At 36.4% G+C, this 13,919-nt stretch overlaps 3 protein-coding genes and 1 pseudogene across 4 annotated transcripts; 1 reads left to right on the plus strand and 3 right to left on the minus strand.

Annotated features, from left to right (window-relative positions):
* The first annotated feature begins 209 nt into the window (after positions 1 to 209).
* Positions 210 to 3,626, plus strand: LOC143560329 (UDP-glycosyltransferase 76B1-like). Its single transcript, XM_077048653.1, has 2 exons — positions 210 to 714; positions 2,752 to 3,626. Exons 1-2 carry the CDS (start codon positions 216 to 218, stop codon positions 3,624 to 3,626), a joined length of 1,374 nt encoding a protein of 457 aa, XP_076904768.1. The 5' UTR covers positions 210 to 215.
* A 747-nt stretch (positions 3,627 to 4,373) lies between these two features.
* LOC143560330 (7-deoxyloganetic acid glucosyl transferase-like) lies at positions 4,374 to 7,538 on the minus strand. Of its 2 annotated transcripts, none has more exons than XM_077048655.1 (3): positions 7,509 to 7,538; positions 5,951 to 6,503; positions 4,374 to 5,315 (listed from the first exon to the last, which is right to left on the minus strand). In XM_077048655.1, exons 2-3 carry the CDS (start codon positions 6,459 to 6,461, stop codon positions 4,375 to 4,377), a joined length of 1,452 nt encoding a protein of 483 aa, XP_076904770.1. In that variant the 5' UTR covers positions 6,462 to 6,503; positions 7,509 to 7,538; the 3' UTR covers position 4,374. The 2 variants fall into 2 exon arrangements, with proteins under 2 accessions (XP_076904770.1, XP_076904769.1); XM_077048654.1 differs by having other exon boundaries at positions 4,374 to 5,318.
* Positions 7,539 to 9,802: 2,264 nt separating this feature from the next.
* Positions 9,803 to 11,646, minus strand: LOC143560358 (7-deoxyloganetic acid glucosyl transferase pseudogene; annotated as a pseudogene).
* Positions 11,647 to 12,659: 1,013 nt separating this feature from the next.
* Positions 12,660 to 13,127, minus strand: LOC143560331 (17.3 kDa class I heat shock protein-like). The gene has a single exon (XM_077048656.1). It carries the CDS (start codon positions 13,125 to 13,127, stop codon positions 12,660 to 12,662), a length of 468 nt encoding a protein of 155 aa, XP_076904771.1.
* Positions 13,128 to 13,919: the final 792 nt, after the last annotated feature.

The raw sequence follows: 13,919 nt of genomic DNA on the forward strand, positions 1-13,919 counted from the left end.
TTTTTAATAGTACTCAGTTATCAAATTCAATTTGTTGAAAATTAAGCCAGTTATCAAATTCAATTTGCATACAATCAGGGACTTTTATACATGTTGTCAATGGTCAAAGAAGGGACTTAATAATATAAAATACAAACTACTAGCAAAAAAAGCCATATGCCATATTTTCATTAATCTTATTCTTCAGTCACCTCACCTTTTGAGTCTTATTGAGCATGGAGACCAAGAGAAGTGTAACCGATCTTCCGAGAATAATATTGTTTCCGCTACCTTTTCAGGGTCATATCAATCCCATGCTTCAGTTAGCAAACATTCTACACACCCGCGGTTTCAAGATCACCATTATACACGCTGAATACAACTCCCCTAACCCTTCCAACTATCCTCACTTCACCTTCAAGCCCATCAAGGACCACTTTTCGGAGATCGCTCACCAATTGTCAACGAACCGAAACGGTGCTTATTTTGTCGAATATCTAAATAAAAGTTGTGTAGATCCTTTTAGAGACTGTCTGGCTGGGATGTTGGCAGAACCCTGTGAAGAAAGAGTTGCTTGTTTGATCTCAGATGCGGGTTTCCATTTCACGCAGGTAATGGCTGATGATCTAAAGCTACCTCGGATAGTGCTTAGGACAAGCAGTCTCGGTTGCGGTCTTGCTTACGGCGCTTTACCCTTTAACTCTAAAACAAATTGGTTTTACTTGACAAAAGAAGGTTGGTCATATTTCGTTACATATATAACTGTTACTGAAAATTAGGTGGTATTTGTTTTTGCTTAAAACATCTGCAGGAGGCTTATGTCTGTGGGCGTGCAGACATAAGCTTCTGGAGACTGTTTGTTTTTTTTTTTTTAAATAAGATTTGTAAACTGCTTTTATGGTCTTAAAAAAGAAGCTATTGTTTAACTTCTTCACACATCTTCACACTTCTTAACATCCTACCAACATCCAATGTCCAACACCACCACCCATCATGCGCCGCCACCACCACCCACCGTCCACCACCATCCACCGTCCGCCACCACCACCGTCCATCACTCTACCCACCGTCCACCACCACCATCCACCACCCACCACCACCATCCACCACCCACCACCACCGTCCATCACCACCACCCACCCGTCGGCCACAACCATCGTCCGCTACCACCACCCACCGTCTGCCACCACCACCCACCACCTACCATCCGCCACCAACACCATCCACCACCACCGTCCATCACCACCACCACCATTCGTCACCACCACCACCCACCCGTCGGCCACAACCGTCATCCACTACCACCAACCACCACCCACCCGCATGCAATGATATCTTATTAAGTAATATACACCATCAAAATAATGGTGTACGTGTAATCTATATGTCTACCTATACTAATAAACAAAAATAATGATGATGATGTGTTCTAACCATATTTAATCTTAACTTTAATTTTCCTCATATTTTCTAATCTTCACTCTCCTTAATTCATGCCGTCCATAGGTATGGGTTTAATTAGTATGACCCGTTAGTCGTAACACATATAGAAAAAAAGTATTTAATGTAATTTAAATAACAATAACTTATACTAACCTATTGTATCTAATTTTACTATTACATATAGAAAATTTGACCATAATTTCTAAAAAAAAAACATATGAACTATTGAATATCTATAATAAGTTTAAAATCAAGCAGTGGATTATTAAATTAGTTAAATAATGATTTAGGAACCATTATCATATAATAATTAGTGACATATGTTTATAATAGATATTTAGTTATGTGCGTACTTCAAATTTCGTTGAATAAATACAATATTTAAAATATTGCGATCTGTAATACACTATTTATTACATTTGTATTGATCATATAAAGTATCTTTAATATGTTTAGGTACCAATAATTGATTTTATGTCATTTTAAAACATTATTTCAATCTTAAGAGCATGTAAAATTTAAATATGTAACATTTGAAGTGTCTGTGATTATATTAAAATTAATTTATAAATTCAAAAGAAAATCCCTAAATTACATATGATTAAATACCTAAATTTCGGTCATTTGGCAAATCTCGTGTAATACACGGGTTCAAAAGCTACTAATAACATATATGATATTATTTTATAACCTATGTTTTTTAATACATGACTACTTGTTTTGTAGCAACTTTGCCAACTCATATTAGACCTTTTCACCTTCTTTGTTGGTTCAGATAAAAAATATTGCTTATGGTTCATTTTAGTTTACTAATATCTCAATTAAGTTTAATAATATCCCAATTAAGTTTTGTAAACGTCTAACTCATACACATTCTATGACTAATTCTAGATCTATATTATTGTCCACCTTAAGTAACTAGGTCCACTGACATTTAAGAAAGAACATCTTACTACACATCTTCATACCGCTAGCTAGACTGCAAATCGTTAAATGAGTTAAGTTGTAAAGAAAAAAATGTTATCAGTTATTGGCGGAAACAAGTTTTTACAATACAATAGTTCATCATGTACAAAACGAACCTTGTATACAAATGCATTTATACCGGTATGATCCTACAATTTTCCATTAATCTAAATGTTATTACCAAAATTATAGCATTTCATTAAGTATATTGATGGTTTTCTTCAAACAAAAATGCTTGTTAACATGTAAATAAGCATGTGGTGACTTTGCTATATATCCATTTTTATTATTCTAGTTGACTTGCTAAATTAAAACATACAATTATATGATGCACTTCCCTAAATGTTAGATTGATGTTTCCAGACTCAGATTATGAAGCATCTTTACCGGAATATCCACTTTTGAGAATCAAAGACAATGTAAAGATCACAAACTACCCACAAAGCATGGGAGACTTTATCACAAACATGCTTAATCAGATGAAAGCATCATCAGGAATAATATGGAACACCTTCAAAGAACTCGAAGAATCTGCTCTAGAAACTATCTCCCAAGATTTCCCGGTTCCAAGTTTCACTTTAGGTCCATTCCATAAATATTTCCCAGCGTCTTCAAGCAGTTTGATTGAGCAAGACCGAACCATTCTCTCGTGGCTAGACAAACAACCTCCCAAGTCAGTAGTATATGTTAGCTTTGGAAGTGTTGCACATATAACCAAGTCAGAGTTTCAAGAGGTGGCACATGGGTTGGATAATATCGGTTTACCGTTTTTGTGGGTCGTTCGACCTGGGATCGTCGTTGGTTCAGAATGGCTCGAGGCGTTACCTGAAAAGTTCTTAGAAAGAATGGGAGACAGGGGACGGATAGTGAAATGGTCTCCCCAACAAGAAGTACTAGCTCATCCTTCGACGGGTTGTTTTTGGACTCACAGTGGGTGGAATTCAACGATGGAGAGCATATGTGAAGAAGTTCCCATGATTTGTTCTCCGTGTTTTGGTGACCAGCCAATAAATGCAAGACATGTGAGTGACGTTTGGAAGATTGGTGTTTTGTTGGAGGATGGATTGGAAAGGGTGGGAATCGAGAAGGCGATTAAACGTGTAATGATGGGAAAAGAAGGAGATGAAATGCGTGTGAGAATAAGTTGTCTTAAGGAGAAGTTAAGCCTCTCACTCGAAGAAGGTGGCTCTTCATCTCAATCGTTAAACAACTTGGTCGATTATATTTCATCGTTCTGATTTTGAAAAAATCAGTCACGCGACTCCATATGTCATAGGAAAAAAAACACACTAAATAATTATATCCATGCAACTGGAGAGTTTTAAATTTTAATGAATTGAAGAATTGTATCCCCTATTGAATTTAATTTCAAATATAAGAAAACTACAAGTGATTTCGTTCTTAATTTTCACTTATGTATTTGGTATTTCTGAGTGACATAAATTTTTCACTCCTAGCCAATATTTGAACCGATATTTTGCTTGGGAATCGATAACCAATATATCACCGGTATCCCACCGAAATATCGTCGATATTAACTACATAGTTGGAATTGTGGACTTCAATGATTCTCATGTTAAGGGTGTTTCGTATATGATCCCGGTTCTATCCCAGTTCTATCACAACACAATATGTAACTATTTACAAACCATAATACTAGTGAATCATATGTCAACTCAATGGGATATCAGCATTTGATTCAGTCACATATAAATTACTAGATACCACTCGTCCAGGACCTCTTTTGGTATGAACCGGGAGGAGACTGGAATCCGGGACCTCTTTTGTTGAACCGTGGAGGTAAAGAGGCCAACCATCCCTTCCGGTTTTCACTTGTGTTATGCTCTCTGCACTATATGCATATAATATGTAAAACATGTATCACAAAACCAATGGTTCAGATTTTTATTAATAGTAGCATCCGTAGCGTTACAAGGCTTAGATTCGGTTACAAAACAAAAAGGTCATTTAAAACGAGGCTAGAGTTCATACCATAAGACGACCGTGTGTTTTCATAGCTTTAATGTCGTTAACTAGACGCTCCAAATTACTATAAGACGATCCACCTTCCATCAAGCAGTCTTTTGCAGATTTCGCCATGTCATCAGCCGATTTCCTAAACTCGTCTTTCCTAGTATCCATCAACTCTCTCACCGTCTTCTCGACAATCACTCGGTCACAAGTATCCTTCATATCCAACCCCAACTTCCACACTTCTCCAACAAACCTACTATTCACTTGTTGGTCCAAAAAATAAGGCCAACAAATCATCGGCACGCCTTCAATCACACTCTCAAGAGTCGAGTTCCACCCACTATGCGTTAAAAACCCACCCACCGCTTCATGGGCCAAGACCTCCTCTTGCGGGGCCCACCCGACTATATACCCTCTCTCCTCCGTCCCTTTAGCCAGTTCCAACGGGACCTCGGAACCATCACTGGTAACCGAGTCGGGCCGTATGACCCACAAGAAACGGGACCCACTATTCACCAACCCATACCAAAACTCCATGTATTGCTCCTTTGTCATAACAGCAAGACTTCCAAAACTAACATAAATAACCGACATCGGTGGTTGTGAGTCCAACCATGTAATGCAACTCATATCTTCTTTCCATAAACTGTTTGAAGAAGGAACTGATGAGGACGATTGGCCCGCTAGCCTGTACTTAAGATGCGAGTGAAGCGGGCCAATTGTGTATAGATTTGGACAGTATGCGCGTATTTGTGCTAGTATCGGGCCTTCTAAATCATCAAACGTGTTAAGTATAAGCCCATGGGCTCGTGAGTTTTCGGTTATTTCAGGTAGGTACAGGTTCACATTCGGGTCTGATAAATCACCCGAACGACAAAACATTGGAAGATCACGCCGCCTAAAGAAGCCTTCCACACCCGGTATACTCTTTATCGGTGTATCCAAATCATCATCTACTAGAAAGTAATTAACAAAATAAATATATAACTTTGTTTAGGAAATTAAAAAACTTCGATAAGCGATAACTAGGGGTGGCAAATGTGACCCATGGGTTGTAATAAAATATATATAATGGGCCAGAATGGGTCAAGATAAAAAAAAGAAAATGATTGAAACGGGTCAAAACGGGTTGACATTTCTTGAGTGTTTTTTTTATTTTTTATTTTTTTTATGGAACGAGAAAAATGGAGGAAACTTTTTAGTTTTTTTACTTTTTTAGTTTTTGATTTCTATTTCGAGTTATGATTTTTTATTTTTTATTTTTTTGAATTTTTTAATGAGGGATTTTTGAAATAGGTCACATTGGGTTGAGATTTCAGAAACCCGTCACTAAAATATTCAAAAAAAGTTAATTAAAAAAATCATAACTCGAAATATAAATCAAAAATTAAAAAAGTAAAAAAAAACTATAAAGTTTTCTTCGTTTTTCTCGTTCCATTAAAAAAAATAATAAAAAAAAAACCCTCAAAAAATGCCAACCCGTTTCAATTATTTCCTTTTTTTAGCTTGACCCATTATATACATTTTATTACAACCCATTCAGCCCATGGGTCACATTTGCCACCCATAGCGATAACTAATAACGGACCTGAAAACGGGAGTTCACCCGACTCAATAAGCTTTGGAAGACAAAAGAAAACCCAAAGGCAACAAGCACTGATCGTCCGGACATAAACAATAGGCAATCCCACATCATTAGCAACATCACAAGTATACCCCATAATCCCATCCGAAATCATACACGTTACAGGTCGTCGTGATTCCGAATTCAATTTACCAGATGTCAACAACTCTTTAAGAAGGATCTTGGTTTTGACTTTCAAAGAGTCAAACATTTCCATAAGCTGCGCACCAGACCGAGGGTGGTCTTCTGCAAGGCCATCAGATATGGTTTCTAAACGAAAGCCAGGGTAAGCATCGAAGCGGGATTGGATGTTCGAATATTTGAGCAGTCGGGTGTGGATATGATCAGTGACAAGGAATGTGACGTCGAGGCCCGATAAGCATAGAAGCTCAGCTAGTTTAAACATAGAGTTAACCGGGCCTTGTAATGGTAATGGGAATATTAGTACATGAGGTGGGAGTGTTTGTTGATCCATGTCTCAAACTGTTTCGGTTAATGCTGCAAGTCACAAATGTACCTGAAATTAGAGTCCAAATATTGATTATACAGTTATCAGATTATACAGTTATCAGTTCTCACTCTATAACCGACCATCTAGGGATGAGCAAATACCGAACCATAACTGAAAAACGTGCGGTTAACCAAAATTAAACTATGACCGAACAAAACCAACGGTCATGGTTAAGTGAATATGATTAACCGACCATTCGATATTTCGATTACATTTATGGTCAATGGCGAAGGTTGATTAGGGCGCTGGGTGGCCCCGGCCATTGTTTTTTTACAGGGTGGTGTGAATATACCCATTTTCGTCCAAAATTTTTTATACGTAGTGTAAAATTTAGCCATTTTCGGCCGAAATATTTTATACGTAGTGTAAATTTAGCCGTTTTCAGCCGAAAATTTGAGCACGGCCCCCTTCGTTTGTGAAATTTTGTATACATTTTGAGTCCGCCTCCCCGGTGTCTTAGTCCAAGCTTCGTCACTGGTTACGGTTAATGTGTGTCCGACTGTCCGTTTAACCGATTTTAACCAAAACCAAACCGAACCGAACCGTGTATGTTTAAGTTTTTCCAAATTTTATACCCTCTATTTCCATCTTTTATAAATCTATTCCAGCTTCGAACATTTAAATTTAAATTTATGTTGCAACTGTCTATAACATAACTTGGAACACCATAAACGAACCAATTTCAACTAAAACAAAGGGGAAAAAAATCATACAAAATACATTGGACAATTAACCGACCCGACCATTCGGTTATGGTTATGGTTAAGAGCCCAAAACCGAACCGACTTTGCACACCCCTAACCGACACAAAATCTATAGAGGTTGTAGTTAAAATCTAACATATTTGACATATGGATCTGATTCTAATATGTAACTTAAAGCACTAATTGGGAGGAATAGCTTGATTAAAGTTTAACCAAAAAGAATAGAACTAGCAAATCATTAAATCAAATAATCATCTTCTTAACTAGAAACTAACTAAATATTATTATAACTGAAAACCAAGGTTACCTGGAGGATTCAACGCACCAGATTGATGAAGATTATATTAATAATGGAGAAAGACCAAACCTTAACAAAATAAATAGTGGTCCCCTTGGGTGGGTCCAAGGACACATGATTACATAAAGACAAAACATTATTATTATTTTAAATAAACTTTTAATTATATCCTATTTTGCATAAAATAGTTTGTTTAAAGGTAAACTGCAAATAAATAATCTCACTTTTTTGTATTGGTTGATAATAATTTTATATTTAAGAATTATTATCAATGGCCCCAAATTTCACCTCTTTTTCTCATAATGGTCCTTTATTAAAAAATACTTAACGTCATTAAGTTTTTTATAAGTTTCAAATCGATGTTTTAGGGCTTTTGATAGAAAGAAGGATACGAGTCGGCTGATGTAAAACTTATCTCGAAATGGTGATCTGAACGACGAAGCAATGTTTCAATTCTGGTGCTTGAATTTCCAATTAACAAAAATCAAGCATTTGAATCACCGTTTCGAGATAAGTTTTACATCACTCGACTCGTGTCGTTCTTCCGGTTAAAAGCCCTAAAACATTGGTTTGAATGTAGGGAAAAACATAACGCCGTAAAGTATTTTTTAACGGAGGGCCACTGAGACAAAAATAGTTGAAATGTGTGACCGTTGCTAATGATTTTAAAAGGTGTGATTATTATCGGCCAATACACAAAAGGTGGGATTATTTATTTTCAATTTTCATTCTTAAAAAGGTTATGGGAATATTATTAAGAACTTTTTTTTAATGACTTTGTATAGGGTGTAATCAAATGACAAAAGGTCACCGTCAACTGTTCAATCCAGTCTTCAAGTTATCACCAATTTTAAGAAAAACTCACCCACCTAAAACCTTAATAATAGTGATTAAACCTGGATCTCCTCATGTGTAAAATTAAGATTTTATTTTATTAATTTCTTAGATGACCGACATATTAAATTCATAGATCCAGTAGATCTTTTTCTTTTTTCGGCAAAAAGCTTTTAAGACTAGCAAGAGTTATAAGAACAAATATTGTCAAAAAATTATATCTTGTTGTAGAATATCTTTTTTATATACTAGATTTTATCCCCGTATTATAGGGTTGTTTTACATTATTCATTTTTAATATTTATATATGTATATTTGGATTTTAATTTTATTTATTGTAAGAAAGTTAATTATTAATATACTTGGGTTTGATGATGAAATGGTTTCACAAATAGATGATATGTTATAATCCGGTTTAAAAGCTACCTGGGTTTGGTGATACCCATTACCTGTTTATTTTCTTTATTATAAAATTGTTTCTTAATTATAAATAATATCTTTTTTTAAAAAATAAAATTGGATATTAACTTTTAGTATATTCTAATTTTATAGGATTTTCATATCAAATATTTGATGAGATTATTTTTTAATATAATGAGATGTTATAACCCCTTTAAGAGCTATCTGGGTTTGGTAAGACCTTTACCCATGAATTCGGGTCAAATGCGTGAGAAGCCTTCATTTACAAATAAAGTAATCTGATGGCTTGAGAGAATGGTTGTTTTACATTTTTTGTTTTTAATATTTATTTTTTGGATTTTAATTTTCTTTATTGTAAGAAAGTTAATAATATATTTAGGGTTTGATGATGAAAGGGTTTCATAAATAAATGATATGTTATAACACGTTTAAAAGCTATCTGGATTTGGTGATTCATGACCCGCTTATGTTTTTTTACTATAAAATTGTTTATTAATTATAAATAATATCTTTTTCTTTTTAAACTGGATATTAAATTTTAGTATATTCCTATTTTATAAGATTTAAAAGCTATGGTTTTGGTAAGATCCATAACCATGAATTTGGGTTAAATCAATGAAATGACTCCATTTAAAAACAAGAAATCTGGTGGCTTTCATAAAAGGGGGGAGCGACCACATAGCGACACATAGGATTTTTGGGTTTTCGTTTATATATATATATATATATATATATATATATATATATATATTGTGGGTTGTCAAAATTTCATTTTTTACCCCTAGTTAGAAGAACAAATATTCTCAAAATTATCACGTCTTTTTTGTCCCTTAAATTGAGGTCAAATAAAATAAAAATGTTAAATGACTATAAAACTGTAAATTGATTGTTATACCTTTTTGTTAAAAAAGAAAAACTCAGAGACCATATTTTTATTTTCATCCTTAAATTAAAGTTATAAAGAAGTTCATTGTTTTAACACATGAGAGACTCTAGCTATGTAATAAAGTATGAAATGACAAAATGACTTGGTTCTATAATACATTAAGCTAGATATGCATACATGTAACATCAACTATTAGATGGTCCAACGTTGCATAAGATGATCCACCTTTCCTTACACTTTTCCTACCCAAATTTTTCATTTTATTTGCGTTGTCAATTAACTCGTCCTTCAATCCCATAACATCTCTTATCGTTTTCTCGATTATATTTCTCTCCCATCTCCACTCCGCATCCAACCCGATCTTCCAGGCTTCACTCACAACTCTGCTATTCACTTGTTGATCCAAAGATGACGGACAACATATTATTGGCACACCCTCAATGACCCCTTGAATGATCGAGTCCCATTGACCACAAGTCAAGAACCCACCAATGGCTTTATGGGCCAATACTTGCACATTTAAAGCCCATTCAACAATGCAGCCTCTCTCCTTCGTCCCATTAAGGATCTTTGGCTGGACTCGGCCCTCTTTAAGTATAGACTCGGGTCGTCTCACCCATAAGAACCTCTCCCCACTATTCACCAAGCCATGCCAAAGCTCACGGGTTTGAATCCACTCGAGTTGTGCTTGGTTTTCAATGTTTACATAAAGAACGGATTTGGGTTGTTGTGAGTCTAGCCAAGTGATGCAATTGTTGTTTTCTTCGCTGGAATAGTTCAACAATGGCTCCATTCGTTCGGCCTCTTGCCTAACCCCAAGGTGTGTATGCATTGGGCCTATGGGATAAAGGTTTGGACAAATGGACCGAATTTTAGAAAGTATGGGGCCGTCTAATGCTTTGAAGGTGTTGAGTATAAGCCCATTGGCTCGAGGAAGGTCTTTAATTAGTTTCCTAACATGCTCTGTAGAAGGATACATGGCTGACAATTTCTGACACGAATCTGTTAACACGACATAATATGAGACATAGTTAAATAAGTTTGGGTTTAGCTTAACATGTTTATGTATTAAGTGTCAATGTGCTTAATCCCTGCTAAAATTCATGCTTAAACATGTTAAACACCTATTAACCCATTAATGACTTAAACATGTTTATATTTTTCTAATTAAAAAAATATATATATAATACATGCCCTACTTCGTCGGATGTTATGATTTGATTTTAGACTTCTATGAATTTAGTTCAAATAAGTGAAAAGATTATTTATTTATTAATTAAGATTTGTATGAACTTTTGGCAACTTTTGTATCACTACAATGTGGTATCTATCATGTTCCTAAACAGGACGCTAAACAGGTCGTGTCGTATAACATATTTCTAAACAAGTTATTGTTAATCATGTCGTGTCTTAGAGTTTCTTTTAGTGTAGTGTCTGACCTGTTATGCCAACCTCAGAAGTATGCACCCATTCACGGCACATGCTTGCAAGATCACCGCCGTTGAAAATCCCGTCCACACCGGGAGCACATTTTATAATCGAATCGGAAACTTCACCCGCATCGCTTGGGTTAAGAAGATTACTAAGAACCCAAAGGGAGCAAGGAACTTGAACCTCCTTAGCAACATCGTACACAAACGTCATGAATCCATCAAAAACAATACAACTCACTTGTCCACGTTCATCAAAAGTCAACGTTCCAGAAGTCAACAAGTCTTTAAAAACCGGTTTGGTCGTCTCCATAGAGTCCAACAACTCTATAGGGTCAGAATCATTAGATAGTGGATGATCTAGTGGAAGTCCATTAGAGATGTTGTGGAGGTGGATGTTTGGGTATGGGTTTAAACGAGACTCGAAGCTGACGTGGCGGATGAGGAGGCTGTGAGTGTAGGGAGTAACGAGAAAGGTGACGTCAGCCCCGGCAAGGCAGAGGAGCTCTGCTAAGTCGAATATGGTGTTTAATGGTGAGTGAATAGGTGATGGGAAGACAAGGATGTGAGGAGGCATTTTACGTCTTTGTGTTTTCAAACTATGTTAAGTTTGATTTAAAATGTTACAAAGTTGTCATAAAAAAACTTCCTATGGGATGAGTTTGGAATTGTATATTCTTTAGAGTTTAGATCATTGACTAAAATTTTGTTTTTTTTTAATATGAAGTTTAAAAATAATCTCTTAGATCATGTAAAAGCTCTCTCTTAATAAACAAATCATTTTAATATATTAAATTTGATTCAGAGTATCCACTCCACCGGGTCAATGTTGACCGGAACCATTTCTAATGGGTTAATTTGGGTTGTTTTAAAAATCATATGGGTTGGTTTGGATTATAGATTTTAATAAGATGGGTCAAAATAGGTATCTGAAATTTCACCTTATTTTCGGGTCAAAATAGATCGACAAATTTAAATATATGGGTCGATATGGGTTAGTGTCTTTAGGAAAAGTAGCAGGTTTGGGTTGAAACGGGTTTTGAATTTGGAACGAGTTCGTTTAAGGTTTTGGATTGGGATGAGTTCGGTTTTGGCTCGGATCAGGTTTCGAGCCGACACGAGTTTTCACACTTGACGAATGGGGTTTCAGTTTCTTTTGTTTCTTTTTGGTCGATTTCGGATTCATTTTTGGTTTTTTGTTTCGTTTTGGTCAGTTTGTTACTTTAGTTTCTGTTCGGTTTAAGCTTTTTAGTTTCGTTTTGATCGATTTTTCTGGTTTCAATCAATTCGGTTCAGTTTTGGTTTTGTTTTCGTTGACTTTTCGATCATTTCTGGGTTTTTATTATTATTTTTTTGTGTTGAACGAGGACAACGGAGAAAACGTTTTAGCTTTTTTAGTTATTTCGTCTTTTATTTATATTTTAAGTTATGATTTGTTTATTAATTTTTTTGAGAGGTTTTAGATTAAGTTTTAATCATTGAAATACAAAGCACATTTACAATAAACACACAATCACACAGCTTCAAAATCAAGCCATATAACCATAGACATTATTATTCAACCACTAAACATGACATTAAACATTAAACTCAACCCGATATCTGAATCGACTTCACACCCGGCTTCTTCACTTCAACTTTCGGCACAGTCACGGTCAACACCCCGTTCTCCAAACCCGCCTTCACCTCATCCACCTTCGCATTCTCCGGCAACCAAAACCGCCTCACAAACTTCCCACTGCACCTCTCCACACGGTGCCACGTGTCACCCTTCTCCTCACTCTCCTTGTTCCTCTCGCCGCTTATCTGCAGCACCCGGTCGTCTTCAACCTCAACTTTAACCTCCTCCTTCTTCAGCCCGGGCACGTCGGCTTTGAAGACGTGTGCGTCTGCTGTTTCTTTCCAGTCGATGTTGGTGTTCACGAATGAGGATGTTTCGGAGGATTGGAGTTGGGTGGTGGTGAATGGGAAGCCGTCCAGTGGGTCCCATACGTCGAGGGAGAATGGGTCGAAGACGTTGGTGCGTCTGCGGCCCAAGAAATTTGGAATGATCGACATATTTGTTGAGAGTAATTGATTGCTGAGAAGAATATGAATGGGAAAGTTAAAAGTTAATATTCTGTCTGTGGTGGGAATGAACGGTTGGTTATATAGCGGTTTTTGGATGGTGTCTTGAAGGGTCTGGATTGATCGATGTGGTTTAAGGTTTTTGTCTTCTGGAGTGTTCTTTTTTGTTTTGAGATATTTTATTGTTTTTTTAAATGACTTTAAATCAAGATTGATATAAATAATATACTATGGTATGCATAGGTATGGTATGCAGAGGTGTACAAACCGGGTATTTTTAGGAACCGGTTTTGAATATAGTCGGGTATTTGTGTAATATTTTTCGTTAAAAAAAGATTTAGATAGATGAGACGTCCTACAACCAATCGACTAGCCTAGCTACACTAATGTGTCCAAGTGCAAGACATATGGTATGGAGCCACAAATAGCTAAACTTTAGTCCCAACACTTCTATTGAATATATGGTGACACAAAAGTATATGAAGAGGTAGGTCCTAGCAGAGCCCAGTTGGACCCGCAAGACTCACCTTAAACAGGGACGTCTGCGCAGAGACCAACTGGATCCGCAGGACCAACCATGTTCAGAGACGTGACGTCCTTACGCGCAGTACGCAAGCTGGTCCCGCAGGAAAAGCCTCCCAATGGTGAAGGACTCCGCCTGTCCCCGCAGCCTCGGATACAAGCCATTAGGGAAGGCCACCCGCGCAGCATGGCTACACGCACAAGGCACTTAGCTCTCGATCATTCAGTGTCACCTGAAGGAATGAGCAAAGCCAGGAGCAA

The sequence above is a fragment of the Bidens hawaiensis genome, unplaced genomic scaffold (assembly GCF_021521415.1).
Source record: "Bidens hawaiensis isolate Kalapana, Puna unplaced genomic scaffold, B.hawaiensis_p1.1 tig00020325_1, whole genome shotgun sequence".
Taxonomy (NCBI): Eukaryota; Viridiplantae; Streptophyta; class Magnoliopsida; order Asterales; family Asteraceae; genus Bidens; species Bidens hawaiensis.

Coding starts and splice junctions, on each gene's coding strand:
- LOC143560329 (XM_077048653.1), top strand. CDS start 216: ATGGAGACCAAGAGAAGTGTAACCGATCTTCCGAGAATAATATTGTTT. Junction 715..2,751: donor GTTTTACTTGACAAAAGAAG/GTTGGTCATATT, acceptor TGATGTTTCCAG/ACTCAGATTATGAAGCATCT.
- LOC143560330 (XM_077048654.1), bottom strand. CDS start 6,461: ATGGATCAACAAACACTCCCACCTCATGTACTAATATTCCCATTACCA. Junction 5,319..5,950: donor GGGTGAACTCCCGTTTTCAG/GTCCGTTATTAG, acceptor ATTACTTTCTAG/TAGATGATGATTTGGATACA.
- LOC143560331 (XM_077048656.1), bottom strand. CDS start 13,127: ATGTCGATCATTCCAAATTTCTTGGGCCGCAGACGCACCAACGTCTTC.